The sequence below is a fragment of the Benincasa hispida genome, chromosome 11 (assembly GCF_009727055.1).
Source record: "Benincasa hispida cultivar B227 chromosome 11, ASM972705v1, whole genome shotgun sequence".
In the NCBI taxonomy this organism is placed as follows: Eukaryota; Viridiplantae; Streptophyta; class Magnoliopsida; order Cucurbitales; family Cucurbitaceae; genus Benincasa; species Benincasa hispida.
The window spans coordinates 20,581,723-20,605,659 of NC_052359.1; the positions used below are offsets into that span (position 1 = coordinate 20,581,723).

Consider the following 23,937-nt stretch of genomic DNA (forward strand, 5'->3'; position numbering starts at 1 on the left):
AACTCCCTTTTTCTTTTTGCAATTCTCTGAATTTTAGAGAAAGATAAACATCAATGACATGAAAAGTGGAAAAAGAATGAGACTACACATTTTCGGAAATAAAAGCATACATAAAAGCAAAGTTATTTCCACAAAGAAGTCGACGAAATACCTTGAAATAGATTTAAGCCAAGTTCTCAAGTTAATTAGATTTGAGTTGGTTGATTTCCCAGCCTTCGCCTTCCTGACAAGCACCATAGCACAAAAAATGGAACCTCTTACTTCACTGTTAATGGAGTTACATTGCTACAATTTCTGGACACAACCAATATAACAAACAAACTGAGAAAAAAAACTAAGAAAAGTTCTATGAATAGAGATTATCACAAAATATTTTTGGTGGTAGGTATAAACTTTAAAGTTGGTGCAAAACATGAATGGTTCATTATAATGAGTTTGAAAACAAGCCCTAAGTTTTATAAATTCCAAAATTGAAATTATGGTAACTATGATATATAGATGATAGTATTCCTAAAAGAGAGAATAACATAGGGTTGAACCACTCAATGTGACCATGGTGCTTATTTATTTAGTTACTTATTTTAGCATTCAAAATCAACCTTTATGGATTGAATTTAGAAACAAAAGCACAATCAAGTACCCATATTAAGAAATAACACACCAATTCTAATGTAAATGAACACAACTGAAGAGCATATCCTATTTTGTTCTCCTGACAAAATAACCCTTCTCTTTCCAAAACCATATAAAATCCAAGAACTTAGGTACTAACCTTTCAGCATAGTCTTCCTTGAGAACTTGGGTGTGAGGATACTATAGGTTTTCAATAGAGAATTACAGGTTGCTTGCCTATATGGAAACATTTGTAACGAGTGAACAAATCAAATAAAACATGATGTGGCAAATGGCCATGCACATAAATCTATTCCAGTGACCAAAATCCAATTTTGAAAAGAAACTAGATGGCTTTTCACACGCCATTTATTTGCATACATTTTCACAAGCAATTCATTCCATACCATGTAAGCATAACAAATATTTGAGCTTCTCTATTCTAGAAACATCAAAAGTTGCACATGAACTCCCTACATTAATCTAATTACTCAATAACTGTTTAGAATTTACCACTATTATGAAATCTACATTACTTGACACTTGTAGTTTTTAATTACTTGACATTTCCTTGGGAAAAAAAACGTCAAGTAGTGTGATCTTGGACAAGAAAATGTCAAGTAAAAGGGTTAAAAAAACGGAGATTGACGGAATATTTCAGATATTTTCACTCGAATCTTTACTTGACACGATTTTTGTGTCAAGTAATTTAAGGTCTTACTTGACACATTTCACGTGTAAGTATAAGAAGTTCTTATTTGACATTTTTTTCGTGTCAAGTAAAATATAAAAAAAAAAAAAATTGCCTAATAATATATTTTTTTCTTACTTTAATGAAAAGCACTAAATTTTCCCTTTCATTTTCTCAAGCCGCCCCATTTCTCTTCTACCCCAAACCCTGGTCGTGTGAAAGGTTGTCCATCGTCCAAGCTTGACCATGTGAATCAGGTGCCATTCGTCTGTGGTGCTGACCATCTGTGGTCGACAGTCCATGGTGTCGCCCATCTGTGGTGTCGTCCGTTCATGGTGCCGCTGGGGTTCTTGTCATCTGGTGGGTTGTCCGCTGTTGCCAGTTAGGGTTCTTCATCGCCCGCTACTGCTGAGATCTTCCACTGTCGCTGTTGTATTGTCTCTGTTGGGATCGTTCGCTGCCGTGAGTAAGTATTTTTTTTATATTTTTTAAATTAAAAAACTGAGTTTAAAACTTTAGTTTGCATTTTTGTTATGTGTATGTTTTTTTAATTGAAATGATTTTTTTTTTTTTTTTTTTTTTTAGTTTGAGGATGCAGTTTGGACTTTTGAGTTTGATGGGAGTGTTGTGATTAGATTAGATTGGTTTATTATTATTATTATTGCTAATATTTTGCTGATCTGCTTGGTTTAATGGATTTTTGTGATTCTGTTAGAATATAATGTTTGATTATTTGGACCAAATTTTGGTGGGTTGTTTATGTTTTAGATGTTAATTTATCTGCTTGGTTTTATGGATTTTTATTTTTGATTAATAAATTTTCAAGTGTTTAGTTAACAAAAGGGGATTTTATATTAAATCGTTGTTTTATTGTATATAATTTGTGAGGTTAAAAAAAACAATGTCTTCAATTACCTTCTGCGAATAAAGATTCTTAAGTTATCTATAAATATCAATTCCATACAAATTTTATATGTTGTATGAGTTATCTAATTTGAATTATTGTAATATTTTTTTTGTACTTCCAAGATTAGCTTATTATAAGTATGGATAAATCATGGATGAAAAAAAGTAGATTATCTAAAGAGTTTGAGTTGGGTGTGAAAAACTTCATCAAATTTGGATTTTTCAATACAAATAATACTACTATACGTTGTCTTTTCTTGAAATATGGAAATTGTCAAAGACATAATAGCTATGATATTAGAGATTATTTACATTTGAATGGGATTGATGAAAGTTATAAGATTTGGTTTTGGCATGGTGAGAAACTTCCTAGTTCATCCTTGCATAAAAAATCCCTTGAGCGTAGGTATGAAGAGAATGATGTTGGAAATATAAAAGAAATGGTTGAAATTGCTCATGAGTAATATTCAAAAGATCCCAATGGATTCGAAAAGTTGCTTAATGATACTGAGAAGTCATTGTATGAAGGATGCAAAAAGTTCACCAAGTTGTCTACATTAGCGAAGTTGTATAACTTAACAGTTAGACATGGATGGAGTGACATTAGTTTCTCATAACTACTAAAAGCATTAAAGGATATCTTACCTTCTACTAATGACCTCTCTACATCAATGTATGAAGCAAAGAAAACATTAGGTGCACTAGGAATGGAATATGAAAAGATTCATGCATGCCCTAATGATTGTTGCTTGTATCGAAAGGAATATACCAATGCAATTATGTGTCCTGAATGCGGTGAGTCAAGGTGGAAATATGGTAAAGACACAAATAAGAAGAAGAAAATCCCTGCCAAAATAATGTGATATTTTCCTCCTATACCACGTTTTTCACGGATGTTTAGAAGTGTTGAATGAGCTAAAAACCTGACTTGGCATGCTAATGAGAGAGAAATGGATGATAAATTACGTCACCCTGCAGACTCCCCAGCTTGGAAGTTAGTTGACATCATATGGCCGGACTTTAGTTCTGAACCTAGGAATCTTTGTTTAGCATTGTCAGTAGATGGATTAAATCTACATGGTGATATTACCTCTAAGTATAGTTGTTGGCTAGTAGTGATGGTCATTTATAATCTTCCTCCATGGTTGTGTATGAAAAGAAAGTTTATGATGTTATCAATATTCATTTCAGGTCCAAAACAACCAGGGGATGACATTAGGATATACTTAGAGCCATCAGCCATTATAGGTTATATACTTCAAAGAAATATGTGGTGGAGGATAGAATTTTAGTCTTGTGATTTTTAGAATACATAGCACATATAGATTGGTCTTACAATTTTTGAATTATCATATATTGGGGTGGGTTGATAGAGTATATACTGTTGTACGATTGGTCTTGTAAATTTTGGAATCGTTCATATAGACATGAGTAATAGAAGAATAGAATTATTTATTTTAGTATTCTGAATTGTTACGTTGGATATATTGGGTTGATATATAGACCTGAAATATGTGCAACTGTTTATTTTAGTTATGAAATTGTCTTATTGGAACAAATGTAAGGCAGGAAATGAGAAATGGAAATTAAATTCGAATGTTTAATTTGGAAAAAGAAATATAGATGACATTGGAAATGTGTCAAGAATTAGATTACTTGACCATTATTTCGTATCAAGATAAAAATATATTTGACAAATAAAAAATGTCACGAGTAATCTCAATAATAAGTGTCAAGAATTAATACACTTGACATGTCATCAGTATCAAGTGTATTAGATTTCTTGACACACAAATTGTGTCAATAATTATTTCCCTTGACGTTTTTACAGTATCAAGTTATGACATTATACTTGATAGTCGAATACACGACGCTTTTATTAGCGTCAAGTATACCCACTACTTGACATTGGAAAAACGTCAAATAATCCAATTTCTGTAGTAGTGTACAAACCGCACACAAACCTCATATTTTACTAAAGCCTATCCAATACTCTTATTTAAACACCATTATTCTATTCAACAAGCTTATAAAAAAGAACACAATAGTTAATTCCACGTAGTTTTCATCAAACAAATCCACAAAGAAAGAGAATGAATCAAAAAAAGAACAACCAAAATTAGTAACAAATCTATAATCAACACATAAACTATCATTAAAAATTTCACAAGGTTTGTCTAATAAAAATTTGAATATTAGGTAGGAACGACTTATCCAAAAAAAAAAAAATGAATTTTAGAAAGAAACAAATGAACACAACACATTATGTAACATCTCAAAATTTTATATGAATTTAAAATAATTTTCCTAGATTACTGGATGTAATATTCTCTTTAATTTTGAGTTTTGAAGCCAAATTCGAAAAAATAATTAATTAGATTAATTTGTTATGGAATTGTTGGAGTTAATAGTTAAACGATTTGAGATATTGGAATTATTCTAAGTAATTTCGGATTATTTTCCTTTAATTCATTAAGATTTTGGGGCCAAATTAAATTATTTTGAAAAGATAATTAGGGATTTGTGATAAAAGATATGGGTTTTAGAATTTAAATGGTAGAAGATTAAGATTTGAAAAGGGCAAAAAAAGAATATGTATATATATATATATAAATTGGCCTTTGACCAGTCAACTAGGGTTTATTTTACCTTTTAAATATATATATTTTAGTAAAAAAAAAAAAGAGAAAAGAATAGAGACTCTCATCTTCATGCACATTCAGCCGCAGCCCCCCACGCATCCTCTCCTTCTGCCGTCTCTCTCAGTCACACCGTCAGCACCAGCTCCGATCGTCACCATCACCAGTGGCGCACGTCTCCGCCGTCAATTCCACTGTCGTCGTTGGAAGGTCGCACTGCCGCCTTCGCTTTTACCACATCAGTTTCTTTCCAGATCTCGTCGTCGCGGTCTTCATTGATGCCGATTGGAGCCCAGTCGCTGCAATGTCGCACGTCTCTGTCGATCGTCGTCGCTCTGTGAATTTCGTCGGGGCTCCATTTGGGTGAGTTCTATGAGATTGATCTTGTTGGATTTTTTAGTTTCTTGAAATATATTGAATACCCATTTGATTTTAGATTAGGTTAATTTACCAATGATATTTAAGTGCTAGATTGGAGATTAAGGAGTGTTGGAGCGCTGTGTGACTGTTTTGGGTGTTCGACGTTTTCTTTTGGTAAGTATTTGAGGTTTTATGGCCACTTGAAATGTTAAGGGAAATTTGTAAGGATGATTATTTTTTGGTCCAAAATATCAAATTATCAATTTTTAAAAAATAATGTTGCCGATACCATCGTCATACCAAATTACGCCCTTACTTCTTCATCTTCTTACCATTTTTGTGAAAACCAACCAAAACTAAAAACTCTTCCTTCAAATTTACCAACCAAAACTAAAAACTCTTCCTTCAAATTTTCCAACCATAATAGCTTCGTATCACTCATAAACTAAAAACTTTTTAGAATCCATCATTTGGGCTCGCAAACGATTCCATTGCCGCCGACAAATCAAATTTGATCGATAAATCTTTCAATCTGTGCTTGAAAATGTCTTAAACTAATCGATAATGGGGTTTTGTGGGTCGTTCTAGGTTTAGAAATAATGAAATATTGTGAACGTATGGTTTTTTTGTCTTCTGTGGTGGAAAACGAGTAAAAAGAGTTTGTGAGCAAGATAAGTGAGAGTGAAATTGGCGAGAGCGATACTAGAGAGAATGACACCAGAAAGGATGGGTCGTTCTAGGGTTTATAAATATGTTTTCGATGTCTTCTGTGGTTGAAGACAAGTAAAAAGAGAGAATGTGAGCGACACTAGAGAGCGACACCAACAAGAGCGAAACCAGCAAGAGCGAAGCCAACGAGAGCGAAGCCAATGAGAGCAATACCAGCGAGACTTAAACATAATGTTTTTTACAATTTTTTTTTTTTAAAGAGTTTATTGATTCAATCTTTTTTTCATGTAGGAGTGATTTAAGATGTCAACACGTTTCAGAATACTCGTAGTTGACCGATTTCCCGATCAAATAATGAGCTTGGCCTACATTGCTAATGCGAACGAGATTATGAAGAAGGAACTTACCCCAAGGTAGTTAGAGATTTTCAAAAGTATAGTTTTTGGGCGATTTGTAGACGTTGACATGGTGTTTAATGACCCAATTATCCATCATATGTTGTTGAGAGAAGTGAAGAGCACAAGATCTGACTCAATCTCATTCTCTATTTATGGAAAGGTCGTCAATTTTTTCGAAGGATGATTTTTTGTTGATGATTGATTTGTGCTGATCCCCTACGCAAGTTGATCAGAATGAGCAGTCCTCATATGAACTTGTAATCAAGTATTTTGGTAATCGAGTGACGAAGGACACCTTATATGTCCGTCTACTAAAAGAAAAATACAAGGAGTTGGAGTTTGAAATGACGAGGATGCTATAAAGATCACATCAGTCTACTATACTGAGGTTGCAATGATGGGAAATAACAAACAGAAAATGCAGTGGACCTTAATTGTTTTAATGACGTTCAAAACATAGAGTACTATAATAGTCTAGACTAGGACACCATTTTTTGAGAGAGGACACTCGATCTCTTAAAGACTACATTGAATGATAAGAGTAGTCTATACAAGATGAATGTGAAAGGAAATAAAAATTACGTCGTGAAGTACTCTTTGCGTGGATTTCCACAAGCGTCCAGGTAAATTTACTTAACATAATAATCGTGTTGTTTGATTTAACATTACAATTGTTCTTAATATATGTTAAATTTTATTTAGGTATAGACGTACGAGATCCTAGTTGCATTGATAGCTGGGAACATTGTAAAGTGAAGGAGTAAGGTGGCTTTGCCTCGTATATTACTATGGTCATGCTCCCACTCAATGTCCTTCAAAGTACTCGAGAGAGATATTCAAGTCTAACAATGTACGTTTACTCTATGCATAATATGTTTATTTGGTTGTTAAATTTACACTAACCAGTTTACTGAGCTGTTAATGCAGATAAAGGTTAAAGAGGGTATTGTCATGACAGACGTTGAAAGGGAGTTTCGGGATACCCCAGTGGACAGACGACCTATATTTGATCTAGGTGCCAATGATGATAGTGTTGAAAGTGATAATAAGTCAGGTAGTGGGGGTAGTCCTGAAAGCGACGGTGATGATCATCGTGGAGGTAACAATGATGAATGTGGAAGGGTGGAGGGAGAGGATGAACACGAGCATTCTAAGCACGAGGATGCTGAATGTAGAAGGGTGGAAGGAGGGATATACACATCTAGTGATGATATGTTCCATGATGTAGTGGGGGACATATGCGATGAGGACGAGTTGAACCCATTTGATGTCCATCTTGTGGACTCCCATAGAGAGTCATCTATGGATGAAGAGTGTCCTGAGTGTGCTGCCCACAGGGAGGGAACCAATCCCAACGATTCTATTTATTCATACATTCGAACCATTGACAGCTCACTATCGAGGTTGGATGGTCGTATATCGAGTTTAGATAGTCGTGTATCCAATATGGAGGAAAACATGACAAACATGAAAGGACAATTGTCGGTCATCCTGTCACTGTTGCAGTCTATGTGCAAGGTTTGCATTTACTATCATTTTATGTCTTTACGTGTTTAGTTTTACATGTTCGTGAACTCATCATTTTACTTTACTAATTGAAGGGTTCCACGGTGAATGAGGAGACGACAAGGTTATCGATCCCATCTTAGGATCCTAATACCACTGATGCGACTGCCTCTAATACTCCCATCTCCCTGTAGAGCCTCAAAATACAACCACTTCACCTACTCCCATTCACCCTCTAGAGCCTGATACCACCACAACATCACCCACTGACGTCAAACCTATAGAGGCCGACGTCCCACGAACAGAGGCCAACATGTCTGACTTACCATGCCATATACAGAGGCTGACATGTCTGACATCCCAGAGGCCGACACTTCTTGTATTGTTACAACCATAGAAGGAATTACACTGGTGAGTAATTTATTGATCAATAATCTTTGTTTATATTTTTATATTTCTTGATGAGTAATTTTTTGTTATCTGTTTATGTAGGAATCTCGAAGAACTACTCGTAAGAGAAAAGTTATTGATAAATATACATCTCCAGCTAAAGTAAAGAAGAAAAGTGTGGTTAAGTATCCTCTCCCAAGTGCAGAGCGATTATCGCTTACAACGTAGCACATGATGTTCTACTTAATATCTTTACAGAAATGATGGGTTGGATCTCAGATGAGAATACCGATAATGAGGTTCAAGAGAATTCGTTTAAACCACTTGCCAATCAATTTTTCAAGGAATTGATTGAACTCAGTTCGTGGGTCGAGTGCGATGTAAGCATCCTAGTCTTGACTTCATTACATTTGGATATCTTATACTTTTACTAACATAGTAATTTTTTATATAGACCATAAATATTTTATTTCATTTTATGAAAGAAAAATTTTATACCCGACCTGACATGTGTATGCACAAGTTCACAATCTTACCAATTGATGTAACAGTTAATTTTGATTTATTTTGTTGTGCATAGTCATTTTACCATAGTATATTTCATTACTTAACTTCTCATTTTATTTGATAGAGTCACCTTAATGCTCATGGTGGGATATTTAAACGAATAAAGAATAAGACGAGATTGAAGGCTGCCCTAGCATGGGATGATGAAGACACGTACAAGGACTACGTCACAGCTAAATTCGATGTCAAATGGGCATATGTGGATTTCGTGTATACAAAAATGAATACTATTAAGCACTGAATGGTCCTTGCAATGGACATTAACAGAGGCCATATATTCATGTTCGATTGACTTCCGTCATACACATCAATGACAAAGCTGGTGGAATTGGTTGGAGCCATTGACTGTCACAATACCATCCCTACTTCACTACTGTGACGTGATCATAACTTACATTTCCAAACCTCATTCTAATTTTTTCGTCCTAATTCGATTTCAGCGTTACAGATAACTGAAGTCTACTAAGCTTTTTCGGAAAAGAAGGAAGCGAACATCATCATCATTTCTAATGTATTGTGGAGGGACTTCATATTCAAACTTATATTTAACTCTCAGTATAAGATGAAATTCTGAAGAACTAACATTTGTAACCTTGTAAATGTGAGATTTAAGTTCTACAGACACAATGGTTCCTATCAACTCTCCCCTAATATACGAAATTTCATTCTCATCCCAATCACTTCTATGTCGAATAAGTAGACACTTTTTTGTCATCCTAGAAAGTAAGAGAACATTTGTCATTAAGTTGTACAAGCAATTGAAGTGTACTCTCGATCTCTCTTAATCTCGCTCTCTCTCGTAATCTCGCTCTCTCTCTTAATCTCGCTCTCTCTTAATCTCGTTCTCTCTCGTAATCTCGCTCTCTCTCTTAATCTCGCTCTCACTTAATCTCGCTCTCTCTTAATCTCGCTCTCTCTTACTCTTGCTATCTCTCACTCTCGTTCTATCTCTCGCTCTCTCTCTCCTAATACAAAATTTCGTAATGCTACCTTTCCAGAAATAACACAGCAAAAATAATTAAACAGACTCAAAATAATAAAACACCTTTCTAAAAACCTGTTCTGTTTTGAAAAAGCCTCATCTTGGAAATCCCCGTTCGAAAAATCTCTGTTCAACAAAACGTCATCGAAAACCAGAGAAGTAATCACCATTAAAATGGAGTTTAGAGTTTAAAGAAATCACCATTGTAATGTGTTTAGGTATTATTGATTTGAGGCTTCAGTCGTGAAAATTGTCAAATCATTCGTACACTGACGAGCAATCACATCAAACCAGGAAATTTCAAGCGAGAGCGAGAGTGTTCAATCAGATGAGAGCGAGACTTACCTCGTGAGGTACTTGTGAGGGCAATTTATGTAATTTGGTATGGCGATTCAACTGACATTATTTTTTAAAAATGGGTCATTTGACATTTTGGACCCAAAAAATGGGTCATCCTTACAAATTTCCCGAATGTTAAGGATGTTGTAAAATAAGTTTTTTATTCTTGTTTGGTTGGATTATTTGGTTGAAGCTTTGAAGTGGTTTCAGATTGAACCACTTGTTCAGTGAACGTTCAAAAGTGTTTGGATTTAATTTTGGTTATTTTGATTGGAGCAATTTGGGGGTTATTTTAGATTGGGAAATTGACCTTAAATTTTAATTAAATTTGGTTCTTGGCTAGGGTTGATTCAAGGTGTATACTGTTTGGATTGTTGGGTTTGGTGTCCTAAATCTCTTGTATTCTCGTAGTTTGTAAACATTGTATAACCAAATTGTTATTGATAAAATAATTGTTATTTTATGAGTATACTCTCAATCGAAAGTCGGACTATGACTTATTGTTCATTAGAGGAATCAGTGGTATTTAAGGAGTTAAATGTATTCACAGGGGAAAAACGATAATTTGGCCCACTGTACTTACGAACAATTTATGAAAGATCATCGCACTGTTGATTGGTTATATCTAATGGACATAGAAATATATATGTAGTATGAAGAATGTAGCTATCGGTCTTTAGCGGAGTGATCGATAGTTAATGGATGTTGGGTATAATTAAGGAGTTTAATTAATTATCCAAGTACCATTGAAGTTTCAATCTATAGATTCATAAGGTCTCCTTTATAGCTCAACAAGGATTTAAATGAGAATTAATTTTGGATTAATTTTAAGTGTTCAAACTAATTGAGTGAATTAATTATATATGATATAATTAATTAAATTATTTATATGTGATATAATTAATATAATGTATTTGATACATTATAATATAAAATCTTTTGAGAGGAATTTGAATATGATTCAAATACTAATTATATGAATGAGATTCATATAAATAAATTTAATATAAATATAATTTACATTAAATACTATAAATAGTTAAGAGGAATTAAATATTTGAATATGATTAGAATATTAATTATATGGATGAGATTCATATAATTGATTTTAGTATAAATATGATTTATATTAAATATCATGCGTTGTTGAGAGATGGTAAAACTATAGGTTATATTCTATTTGATACAATATAAAACTATAAGTTTATGTTGTATTTGATATAACATATAATATATAGAAAAATTATTTCAAATGGTAAAACTATTGAAAATATTTACAAGATATAACAAAATTTTAGAATTATGAATGATAGATGCTGATAGACACTAATAGACTTCTATCATTGCCTATCAATGTCACCGATAGACACTGATAGAAGTCAATCAATGTCTATCAAGGCCTATAATTCCTAGTTCTAAAATTTTATTATATTTTGTAAATATTTTGGTTCATTTTTCTATATTTGAAAACAGCCATAGTATGTATAGTATATATATAATATATATCATTATTTTAATTTAAATTAATATTTAATTTAATTAAAAGGAGGGAGTTACAACTGCCTCCCCTTAACCCTCTTAGGAAAATGTGTAGTGTAGGGTTGGGAGTTTAGTTGTCTTCTTCCACCATTTGAGGAACTAAAAAAACTTTCAGTTTCTCTCCTAAAAATACTCAGAGAAGAAAGGTTCTTCTTCTCCCTCTCAATCTCTCCTCCCTCTTCCAAATCTAGGTCAGAACCCACAACTCTTGCCGATTCTCAATTCTAGAGAATACAGAAGGTTCCAGTTGTGGTGGTGTTCCAGATTGAGGGAAACATGAAGAAGTGTTCTTCAACGGTAATGTATATTTCTTCCTTTTTTTCCCTCAAATACATGCTGTAAAATTTAGATATAATGCATAATCTCTTTGTCTTTTATTCTGTAATTCTAAAATTCTATGAAAATGAAAAATGAGATCAATCCCCGCTTCTGCACAAAAACCTTCGATGGTTTCCCTTCATATACAAGTTAGTTGATTTGGATAATTGCACTTTAAGGTAAGTTACCTACTGCCGATTCGTCATTAAACCCAAGTATGTGTTAAGATTTAGTTTCTATGTTGGCTTGGAATATTATGACATGCTTGATGGTCGGTTGGGATTGTGGAAGGTTATGTTTATGCGATGGAAATCTTGATATTATGTTTTGATGCATGTTTGATTGATGGATGGATTTAGAGACTGTTTTAAAATCTCTTAAGCATGATTTATGACTATGACTGTATGCTTATGCCTAAGTTGAACTATAGTGATTGTTAGTATTCTTACCTGGCTATGCACATTGCATGTAATGAGCCTTTAGGCTCAGACCTTATGCCTATGTACGATGCTCCCTTGGGATCACCCCTTATGTTTATGATTATGTCCCTCTGGGGCACTACCTATGAAAGTGTGCCTCCGGATTTGCCCTTTATACCTATGCCTACGATGCGTAATGTGCATCTAGTCCCGATAGGAAGTCTAATAGTTCATCTAGTGGGCCCAGTAGTGGGTCTCTTACTATATATATATACTCATCATTTCCTCTTCATGTTTTTTTTTTTCAGGTAAAGGTAAAGATAAATCAGCGAAGGCAATAGGGATCCGTGACCCTGGCCATTGGGATACGATATCACTTTCGCACTCATGTTTCTATTTATTTGATATGTTTTGGTTTAGGAGTCTAGCATTTCAAACTCTGGTTATTTCACTTATTAATTTATTTATTTGCTCATTTTGTTTTAAATTAGAGTCAGGGGTACCCCGAACGATTTGTTTTTAGGATTTTATTATTTTAAAACTTCATTTAATGAAATAAAAGTTTTGGTATTTTTTATTTATTATTTAAATTTTCCTTTGAAAAATATATTGTCAAACATATGCATGCATGTAGTAGCGTCTTGAATGTATAATAAAAAGTTAGATCGTTACGCATTATAATAATGAACACCTTATATTTCAATCATATATTCAACAAAAGTAATTAATATATATATTTATACACATCATATTATGATATACCTTCACAAAGTTTTTAAGTGTCTTAATTGATCTACTGGAAGAAGTAAAAACCTCTCAATAAAACCAGTGAATTGAAGCACCTCTTGGAAAGCTTACTAGTGACAATACCAACACCACGAGAAGCAGGGATTATAAAGTGACAGTTAAACGAAGACCTTAAACCTAGTCCTCTTCCCGACCATGTTTCAAGGATATGATCTCCATGTCCTCATGCTTGAGGTGAGGCCGATAAGAGTATCGACGATGAAGTTCTTTTTTATTGGGAGACAATGGAGGTAAATCTTCTTAAGTGATTGAAGCTAAACTTCCTTGACAAGGCGATCGAGCTTGGTGACTGGAACCCACTTTTCCTTATCATCACGGCTCCCTTCGCAACAACGACCACTACCACGATCGCCTTGCCACTACAACCTCTGTTATTTTATCCTCTGCCAAACCTGTCATAGTCTCGTTCTCCATATTCAACCCAGATCAGGGTTAGCAACAAGAATTAGCATGGAAAATGGGAGAGGGGATTAGGGATTTGAAATTTACAGAGAAGAATAGACTAAAGGGTTGAAGGAGGAAATAGGGATTTGATACAGAGAGAAGAATTGTTGCAGGAGACTAAAAATGTAAAATAGAGGGAAAAGAATTTAAGAAATGTTACCCATAAGTTAAACCGTGCGCGCCTCTTCGTTTTTCTTTTTTTTTTTTTTTGGGGGGGGGGGGGGGGGGGGGCGGCTTTTCCATAGTATTTTTGACAAATGCTATAATGAAATGTTATGGAAACTGATATTTCTTGTAGTGTATGATATATATTAATACATTATAGTATATAATTAATTATAAATATGATTTATAATTAAAACTATATAATATGTGAGAGATAAATATTTGAATAAGATTTAAATATTATTTATAAGAATAAGATTCATATAATACAATAGGTTAAAATTAATGTGAACGAGATTCATATTAAAACTATAGGTTATAAGAGATATTGCATTTTAATATGATTAGAATGCATAATATATAGTTAATTAACTAAGGGTTAGTTAATTATATTTTTTATAAAATTAATAACTCTCGATTACAGGGGAGTTACTCGTTGGTTTTCACGTGGGAGTTACTCCCTCACTCCATCCTCACCTTTGATTCTGTATGAATGTAAAAAGAGGGGGGAGAAAACAGACATGAAAATACTGATTCAAGAATATATCTCCCTAAAAGAAAAATTCTCATATCATCTTTATAAACTTTTTCCTTCCCAAAAGCTTGAAGGAGACCACACTTTCTTATTCCTTGTTGGAAAATAGCAAGGTCGTTGCATGGTGTTGTCCTGTTCGTTGGAAATGTTGTTGTGTTCATGCAGTGCTGAGATCATGACCTTTGGGGAGGAAATCTGAGAATAGGTTTCAATAAGGGTAAGTACTTCTTTCCTTCCTCTTAGTAGAACAACATGTTTAGAGTTTATAATGTTTATCCTCTTGTATGTTTTTGTATGCAAACTTCTTTATTTTTGTGTTTTTCAAAATTGAAAATCAATTGCACGACATTCACACGCTTGCGCAAGCAGTTCCATTCCTTCACCCAACACATCTCATTTTTAAATGTACATTTTTATCTCTATAGACTTTTGGATTCCTTAGAACTTTGGATTATTTGCATATTGTAACTATTGGCATATTGGTAACTTAACTTTATTAGTTCATTTTAAACTCTTTTTAAATATTGAAACTAGTTTATAACTCTTGGAAACTCTCTATTGTAGTCTGCGATTGGATTCACTGTGTATGCATTATGATTTAAAATTGTGTTATGCTTTGAACAACTTTAAACTCCTTTCAAAACTTATTTACATATTGTATTTTAGTTATAACCCTTAGAACTATTCCATTTAGTTTGATATTAGATTCATTGAACACTTTTTAAGCAAGATTGATGAGTTGAAAAAATTTGTCAATATTGATGTGTAAAGCCAAACTCTAAAATGATTTTTTCTTTTCTACCTAGGTTTTGCAAGAATTCATTGGAGCAGTTAAGCCACGAAGTGAAGCCACGAAGCAACTGATATGTTTATAAGATTTTTTGTAGGATTAGTGGCAAAACTTTGGTTGCAGTGTACTATACTTAACTTACTTCTTGTAAAACCTTTACCAATATTTATTAGTCAATCTATTTGTTAAAAAATTAACAACTTTATCATTATATATTTTAAATCCTTTTATGTTTGTGCTTATTTTTTGTATTTAAATAGGATTAATTGATTATGGAAATCACAACAAATAGAGCTTATGATACCTTCTGGACATAGCCTTTTTAACAATAGGCTATGGAATCCCAAAAAAAAAAATGTGGAAATTGTTAAAAATTAAATTTGGGGGACGCACTTTAAAATTTTTTAATTATCCACCTGACGCGTAAAATTCTTTCTTTCTTTTTCACTATTTCTCGTCCTTTCCTTTCTTCGTCTCTAGACAAAAAACCTAGATCTTCCTTCTCTCAAATCTCAACCTTTATTTCTCCCAAATCTCAACTTTTCTTTCTTCTCATAGAACCCAATCTTCATCATCGACGAGACCGTTAAAGCTACCTTGTTGAATATGGACTCTTATTTCATATTAATCCCTTTTTAGGGCCAGGCCTCAAATCCATCCCCACCGATCTTGGTAATGGTACGATTGTCAACTGTTAAGCGCAAAAATTTAGAAGATAGATGAAACCTTGTTTTTTTCCTCTCTTAATAGCATCTGCAAATTTTCATTTCCTCAACTCCAAAAATCTAGGGCTCGCAAGTTACATGAAGAAGATTTTCTTTTGTAGGTAAGAACACGCACTCTTCTTCTTCTTCCTCTTTTGTGTTTCAATTTCAAATTTTAGGTTTTATGGATTTCACTCTGGCACTTTATCTACCAACTCTCTCCATCTCTATCTCTCTCTCAAAACTATTAGATACTTGAAGCTAACAATTCGAGGTTAGTGATTGGTGTTGGGGTTGATGTCCTAAAGTCTCGTGTCCTATAGTTTGTAAACAGTTTGTACGAACGCTTGTGTTGTATAATATATGATATTTACTTCACATCTTGATTTTGCTAAGTTGTATATTTTATTTGCTTTACCACAAACCAATAAATACAAAATCTCTGGTTGTCTGTATGTAACTTAAGCATGTATGTTGTGACATACAAGCGGATCATGTCTTGAGTGATAACCAACATGGTCTGTAGTATATGGATATAGGAGGAAAACTTTATCCTGGTAACGCTACGGATGCGGCCCGCTTTATGGAATGGTCACAAGTGTCATGACTTGTCACAGATGGTCTAATCCTGATTATTCGTGTAGAGGACATGCGAGTGGAGGCATCCTATATAAAGAGTTTGTATAAGACTTGACCACGAAGTGTTAACATCTCGTTATATAACACCGTTCATGACAGAGATTCACTTCACTAGGATGACCATACGTACCATGATCTCCATCCTGAGTGAGTTAGGAACTCCTGCCATTGAGGGCGGTCCTTTGATTTGTATGGGTACAAGTGGCTAGGTCGCCGATTCAAGCTTACCATTTTGGGGATTCGTCTGATTTGGGAGCTGGGAACTCAGCTACACAAGATGGAATTCACTCATTCCCCGAGGCAAGGGTAAGTAAATAGAGGACTCAATCATAGTAGGATTATGACTTATTGTTCATTAGAGGAATGAGTGGTACTTAAAGAGTTAGATGTAACTACAGGGGCAAAACGCNTCTGATTTGGGAGCTGGGAACTCAGCTACACAAGATGGAATTCACTCATTCCCCGAGGCAAGGGTAAGTAAATAGATAGCTTTTTTAAGGTTTGATTCCAGGGCTTGAACGATGTGGCGCCACACACCTTCTCTTGGCCCAAGAGGTGTTCACACATAGTTGAACTATGTTGTATTGTTCATTAGAGGAATGAGTGGTACTTAAAGAGTGAGATGTAACTACAGGGGAAAAACGGTAAATTGGCTCAGTTGTACTTACGAGTATCTGTAAAGTGTCATCGTACATATGATTGGTTATATCCGATGGACACAGAAATATGTTTGTGGTAAGAAAAGTTCAGTTGTTGGTCTTTTGTGGAATGCTTGATAGTTAACGGATGGTGAATTTCGTGGCTAAAGAGTTTAGTCAACTATTCACGAACCGTTGGAGCTTCGAGCTACAGATCCATTAGGTCTCCTGGGTAGCTTGGATAAAGTCGAGAATCAATATTTGGGTCAGTTTGAAATGTTCAAATTGACAAGAGAGAGTTCGATTATATATGATATAATTGAACTGGTTAATTATATATGATATAATTGGTTAAATGTATGAGATACATTATTTGAGAGGAAATTAGATATAAATATGATTTATATCAAGTGGAGGAGAAATTACTATAGTAGATATGTGATATCAAACTATAGGGTAAGAATATAATATGATTATATTCATTAATTATTAAATTGGTTAATTATTAGATAATTGGTCGTATTATTCTCCTCAATCGTGCGTTAGTGGGAGTAGCCGCATTCGGTTATAGTAACCAATGAATAAAATGAAAATTGTTTTCATTTGGCAAAAAAATTTGAAAATTCGCAATCGATGCGAAAACATAAACGATCACCTAGCTTGAGAGCCTATACGATAGTAGCTCATCGTCTAAACAATTGCACGACTTTCCTTAAACGATCCCTTAGCTTTCCTAAATGATCGCATAGCGTGCCACGTTTTGTAAACGATCGTCTACCTTTTATTAAACGATCGCTTAGTAAAACCTACACGATCGTGTAGCTTCATCTAAATGATAAGCATCCCTACTTTACAATAGCTCTTTCTCTCCCACTTGCTTATCGTCTACATGATCTGTCTTTCCTCCTACCTCTACCAAATTCACCAAAGACCACACTTTGGATTCTCACTCCGAGAATACCAAGGGCTCCAATTGGTGGTGTCGTCCTTGCTATTTACTTGTTTGTGACTGTTCGTGTTGCTGCCGTTTATGTAAACGATCGTGCTGCCACTACCAACTGATTTGCTGGGCGATACGGCTTGTAGAGGTTCTTCTGCTGCTTTGAGTTCAAAGTTTGAAGAGAGTCTTCAACTGATATGAGAACTCATTCCCTTGTGTTTTATTTATCGAAGCATGTCGTTAATTAGTGTTAATTTGCATAACTATTTGTTAGAATGTGTATGTTGTATTTCGGTCATAATGAAATCGGAAAGATCCGAATGCGCTCATGGATGCTCTTCGTTAAGAGTTCCTTCAACTGGATCCTCCCACCCTTTTAAACCAGTTTTATGTTTTGACTTCAATCAACTCTTGAACATTCATGCTTTCGAATTTAATTCTTATGGGTATCATTCGAATAGGTAATTGCAGGTACCATCTCATGCTAAAAGTAAAAATTTTATGCTAGATCTCGACTCTTGATCCGGTAAAAGAACTCGATCTGGTCCAAAACTCGATCAAGTCTTGATCCGATCCTCGATTCGGTCCAAAACTCCCCCACTGTGAAGAACTCGATGCTCGCCCAGATCTTTCGCAGAATAAAACCCACTCGATGTTATTGTGTGTTACTTTTCCTCTTTCATTTTAATAAGTTCGTTTATTTGAAAAAACTATTATTGATTACTTTGTTATCTTGTATCGTGGAATTTAGATTCTTGATTTTAACATTCTTTTCTTTCTTCTCCCTTCAATTGAATAGTCTTTTACAGGTCAAGATGGTGGTATACAAATGATTCTTAAAAAAGTGAGGTACGTGATTTGATTTTGACTTATTAATTAAAGGACTTTATATTTATTTAAGACAAGTTTGTGTAAGTTCTTAAATTTCACATATTCTGATTTTTTATTTAAATTTGTCTGAGTAGGTGTTGTAATTAGTCACTTAGGACATGGATTTTTTTTTTTACTGCAGCTGATTGGCCTTAATATATTATCTTTGGTTGATATTGTTACCCAAATATGTGGAAATTTGGTTGCATCTTTAGTGAGTTGTTGTGGTGCTGAATTGATCAATTTTTTGTTGCTTAGTTTGTTGAAAGTAATAAATATTTCTAGACTTCTTTGTAATAAAAGTGGTGCTGAATTGTGTTTACATAACTTTATCGATTATTAATGAACCACATATTTTTTTAGGTTGTTTGAGAGTCAAAATGACAATTGGGTACTTTTTATATAATCTTAACACTCAATTGTGGTTTTGGGAACCAATCTGATGTTAATTCACTTTTTATGTAGGTAGATGAAGATCAAAGATGGAAACTCAATTCCATGATACTATAATCTTCAAAACTTGATGAATTTTTTATTTTGTGAACCTTGTATGGTTGAAAATTATATTTGGTGTATTTTTTGTATTATTTGGATAATTTTTTTTGTTTCTCATGTAAATTGATTACTAAATTTCAATAATGAAAGGAAGTCATTGTATTTAATGCATACATTGTGAATTATTTCATATGTTTATTTAACTTAAAACAAGTGTTTGTAATGTAAATGGACATAATTCTAATGTTGTTTGTTATAACATAAGATTAAAACTAAATATTATGATATAATAGCCTTAAAAAAAGGTTATCATATGTCAAATAAAGCATTAAGAAAAAGCTATTATATAATAAAGATAGCATTGAGAGCAAGCTATAATATTTTAAAGATAGCTTTAATGACTAATGCTATTGAATGTTTGCATAGCCATGTATACATGCTCTATCTTCATATTCTATTATAGCATTCATTATAGCTCTACAAAAAGGCTATAAAAAGTCCCAGACTTTTAATAACATGGGTTGTCAGGACCTTCAAAAAAAGGCTATGAAAAGTCTTTTATAGCCTTTTTCGTTAGCTATTGCATCCTTTATTTCTTGTAGTGTATGTAATGACAGGGTTGAAAGAAATAACGAACTATCAATACATGAATTTTATTGACAATACAAAAGTGTCATAATATAAATTGCAATGACAATAATAATGTGACATGATTGAATATTTGTTGACATAAAACATTGTCAAGGTTCACATACTCTTGATAAGAAAAAAAATGTCACATACTCTTAAAAAGTGTCATGGTTCAATATTCTTGACAAGAAAAAGCTGTAACTATATATTCTTTCTTGACATTTTATAACTATCATCAATACTCATAATGATACAGAAATAAGTCAATTTTCAATCAATTTATGACAAGAATAACATACCATAGTAAACTTGACAGTGACAGTTTATAACTGTTAGTAACTATTTATTGTTGACAATTATTTATTTGTCAATAAAAGTCCAATTATAAAAATTTTCAAAAAGTATCATTGATATTGACACCTTTATAAGAAATACTACGACTCACAATAACTATCACAAATTATAGTTGTGATAATTTTAAAATGCCATGAAATTCAAGCTTTATTGTAGTGAAGGCAATAGGGAGTCGAGACACCCTTACAAATCATCGTCTTAAAGACAATTATCTCCCTTACACGGATTGCAAGAAAACTACAACAAACATCTCAATATGATATAATAACTAATTCAAGTAGAACAACGTCGTTGAACTATCCGAATCTGACAAAACTCTTAGATATTTTTTCTATCCTCAACTTAAGATCAAAACAAAAAAAAGATAGAAAAAGATAACTCTTAAAAAAATGTGATACAACACAAAATGCATAACCAATTTTCTATTAATAGGTTAGTAATTTAGTAACTCTCCAAATAATAATATAAATACAAGATTGAAACATATGTCAAACATAACTCAATTGATTGAGTAATTACTTGATAAATACAAGCATAACTCTACATCAAACAAAAGTAACTAAAAATGTTGCATTTGTAAACAAAACATTTAATTCATTTTGATGTGTCGATCCAATTTGAATGTTTTAACATTAAACAAAAAATTAGAATGTAACAATGGTGCCTCGAGGTCAAAGATTCAATTCTCCCACACTAAATATGATAAAAAATGTAAAATTTAATTTAATTTACATATGATAAATGTAAAATTGAATTGAATTTACATACGATAAATTCATCACCTTTCATTTTACTTGGGTTTTTCATCCTCAAATAAGTGTGATGGGAAAGGTTGTTGCTAAGTTCCTAACAACCATTACAACCCGCTCCTCTATAGCTTAACACATTTTTAATAAGGATTATAATTCAGCCTCAATTTTCAAGCACATCAATAACAAAATTGTCTTTCAAACAAACGGATAAGAATGAAGTAAACACTTCCATTCAATTGTTTATAAGATATATAATATACATTTCATGGATGCATGCATATACTCAAGTACTCACAAGATTCCACAGCTCTCAATCACTCTCCAAAAACCAAACCCTAGAACAATGTGCAAAAGCAACAAAAAAACAAACACCATGTGTGATTAAACGACAATAAATTAAATAGAAGCCAATTTGCTTTGTGTGTTGAGTTGTCATCTACACGTGCTGATCTCTTGTCCCAAAAATGTAATATCTCTTCTTTATAAACAAAAACTAATGTCTTTGTAATTTACAAGGGGAAACCAACAAAAGAGAAGGCATGGTTAAGGAAGCTAGAGCTCAAGCAAAAGTTAGGGTTGGAGTTGAAACCCTTTGGAAAGCTTTGGTTAAAGACTTAAGATTTATCATTCCAAAGCTCATGCCTAATACTGTTGAAAAAATTGAGCTCATTCATGGAAATGGTGGCCTTGGCTCTGTCTTGCTCTTCCATCTTGGCCGTGGTGAGTTCATTTTTCATATATATAATTATTTCTATGAGATAATATTTGTGAATGGTTAGATTAGCTTTTGTAATTTCCATTGGCAATCATTTGATCACCCTTCAATAATTTGATGGGTTAGAAAAATCTTGAGAATTGAATCCTTGTGTGAAATTATATGGTGAACTCATGTGTATGAGGCATATCTAGTTAGTTATAACTTAAAGACACAAAATATAAAGTTAAGTCTCCATTTAATTAACTATGTGATTTTTTGTTTTTGAAAATTATATATCCTTGTTTTCTAACTCCCATGATTTTCATGCTAAAATTTACTCTTTTTTTTTTAGTTTTCAAAACATAGTTTTGAATTTGAAAATATTCCTAAGATATAAGACATGAAATTAAAGAAACTAACAAGTTGAAGAAGTCATTGTAAGCTTAATTTATAAAAATAAAAAACTTAAAACTAAATTGTTATAATCACACGAACCCCTAAATAATTTTAGAATGTTAAATCACTCATTGATTCAAAAGCTTAAGTTGATGAGTTGTAATAAATTTAATTACTAAATTGTTATAATCACACGAACCCCTAAATAATTTTAGAATGTTAAATCACTCATTGATTCAAAAGCTTAAGTTGATGAGTTGTAATAAATTTAATTACTAAATTGTTATAATCACACGAACCCCTAAATAATTTTAGAATGTTAAATCACTCATTGATTCAAAAGCTTAAGTTGATGAGTTGTAATAAATTTAATTATATAAACACTCTATCACTTTTTCCATTACTTGTGTGCTTAAAAATTTGTAAAAAACTTAAAAAGTGGAAATCAATATTAATTGAAAAGGAAATGATATTATAGGAATTTTAATACAGAGCCTCTTAGATCTCCTACTCTAAAAATATGTTATATCACCCATTGACTCATGCATGTAGGTGAATGAGTAATTTAACACAGCCAAAAAAAGGTTAAGTATTAGAATGAATATTACTTTTTCCCAATATATTATAAACAGATATAGCTCAAATATTTAGTTCATGACACAACTCTTGCAATGAATATAAAATAAGGAGTAAATGGTGTATAATTGGACTTTAAATTTATAAAATATTCTCAAATAAATCATACAAAAACCCGAAGAAAATGATTTGCAGGTGTGAAGATTGTGAAAATACAGAAGGAAAGGATTGTAGAACTTGATGAGACAAAACATGAATTTGGGCTAGAAGTGATGGAAGGAATTCTCTTAAAAAGAGGATTTTCTTCCTTCAAAACAACATTCAAGCTTTCTTCCATGAAAGAAAAGGAAACCCTAGTGGATGTAAAGGTTGTTTATGGGACTGAAAGAGATGATGAAGATGAAGTTCACATGGAGGAAGTGGCAACTAAGCCAGCTCTTTCTTTTCTTCAACTCTTGGAGAAGTTTCTTCTTGATTCATCTACTTAAAAACATTTTTTTTTTTATGTGTGTTCTCATCTTGATATTATAATATCTCACATGATCAATTTGGAATATATATCGTACTATTGCAAAATATTCTATATATTTAATTTCTAGATGTTCCAATATTTGTAAAGGGTGCCACTATTATATATTTAATATAGTATATATATTTAGTTGGGCATATTAATGCCAAATTTTGGCCATATAAAATGTACCTGACCTCCATGTGACAGCAATAATAAATTTATAATTTAGGAAAGAGAGGATCCGCAAAATAAAGAAAAAGGGCTCTGATGCCTAAATCAGTAAAAGAACTGAATAATCGAGAAGAAGTCAGAAGTTCTTAAGTGATGTGAATTCAACCATTGAACCATTTCATGTACCTAAAGGACCAATTATAAGAAGCAAGGCAAAGAAGATTCAAGAGACATTCACACTACATCTTCAAAAACTAACAAATTTACAAGAACAAACAAATAATTTTGAGATCAAAGTTTATATAATGTTAGTTCAATAAGTCAAGAAAAGAATGGTATGAAGATGGCACGGAAAAAGTCCTATAGTTTGAAGATGATACGGTGGTAAAAAAAAAGTGTGCAGATTTTATGAATAAAATGTTGTCAAGTGTGCAATGTATGGGGAAATGTGATGTCAAACCTTGTCAAACGTGCAAATCTATTTTTTC

The 23,937-nt window shown here is 32.8% G+C and overlaps 2 protein-coding genes across 2 annotated transcripts; both read left to right on the top strand.

Moving 5' to 3' along the window:
• The first annotated feature begins 4,949 nt into the window (after positions 1 to 4,949).
• On the top strand, positions 4,950 to 9,288 carry LOC120091949. The gene is made up of 5 exons (XM_039050120.1): positions 4,950 to 5,211; positions 6,169 to 6,898; positions 6,978 to 7,793; positions 7,877 to 8,551; positions 8,803 to 9,288. Exons 3-4 carry the CDS (start codon positions 7,197 to 7,199, stop codon positions 7,922 to 7,924), a joined length of 645 nt encoding a protein of 214 aa, XP_038906048.1. The 5' UTR covers positions 4,950 to 5,211; positions 6,169 to 6,898; positions 6,978 to 7,196; the 3' UTR covers positions 7,925 to 8,551; positions 8,803 to 9,288.
• A 12,320-nt stretch (positions 9,289 to 21,608) lies between these two features.
• LOC120091566 (phytohormone-binding protein-like) lies at positions 21,609 to 23,323 on the top strand. The gene is made up of 2 exons (XM_039049658.1): positions 21,609 to 21,818; positions 22,963 to 23,323. The coding sequence occupies exons 1-2, from the start codon at positions 21,638 to 21,640 to the stop codon at positions 23,253 to 23,255; spliced, it is 474 nt and encodes a 157-aa protein (XP_038905586.1). The 5' UTR covers positions 21,609 to 21,637; the 3' UTR covers positions 23,256 to 23,323.
• Positions 23,324 to 23,937: the final 614 nt, after the last annotated feature.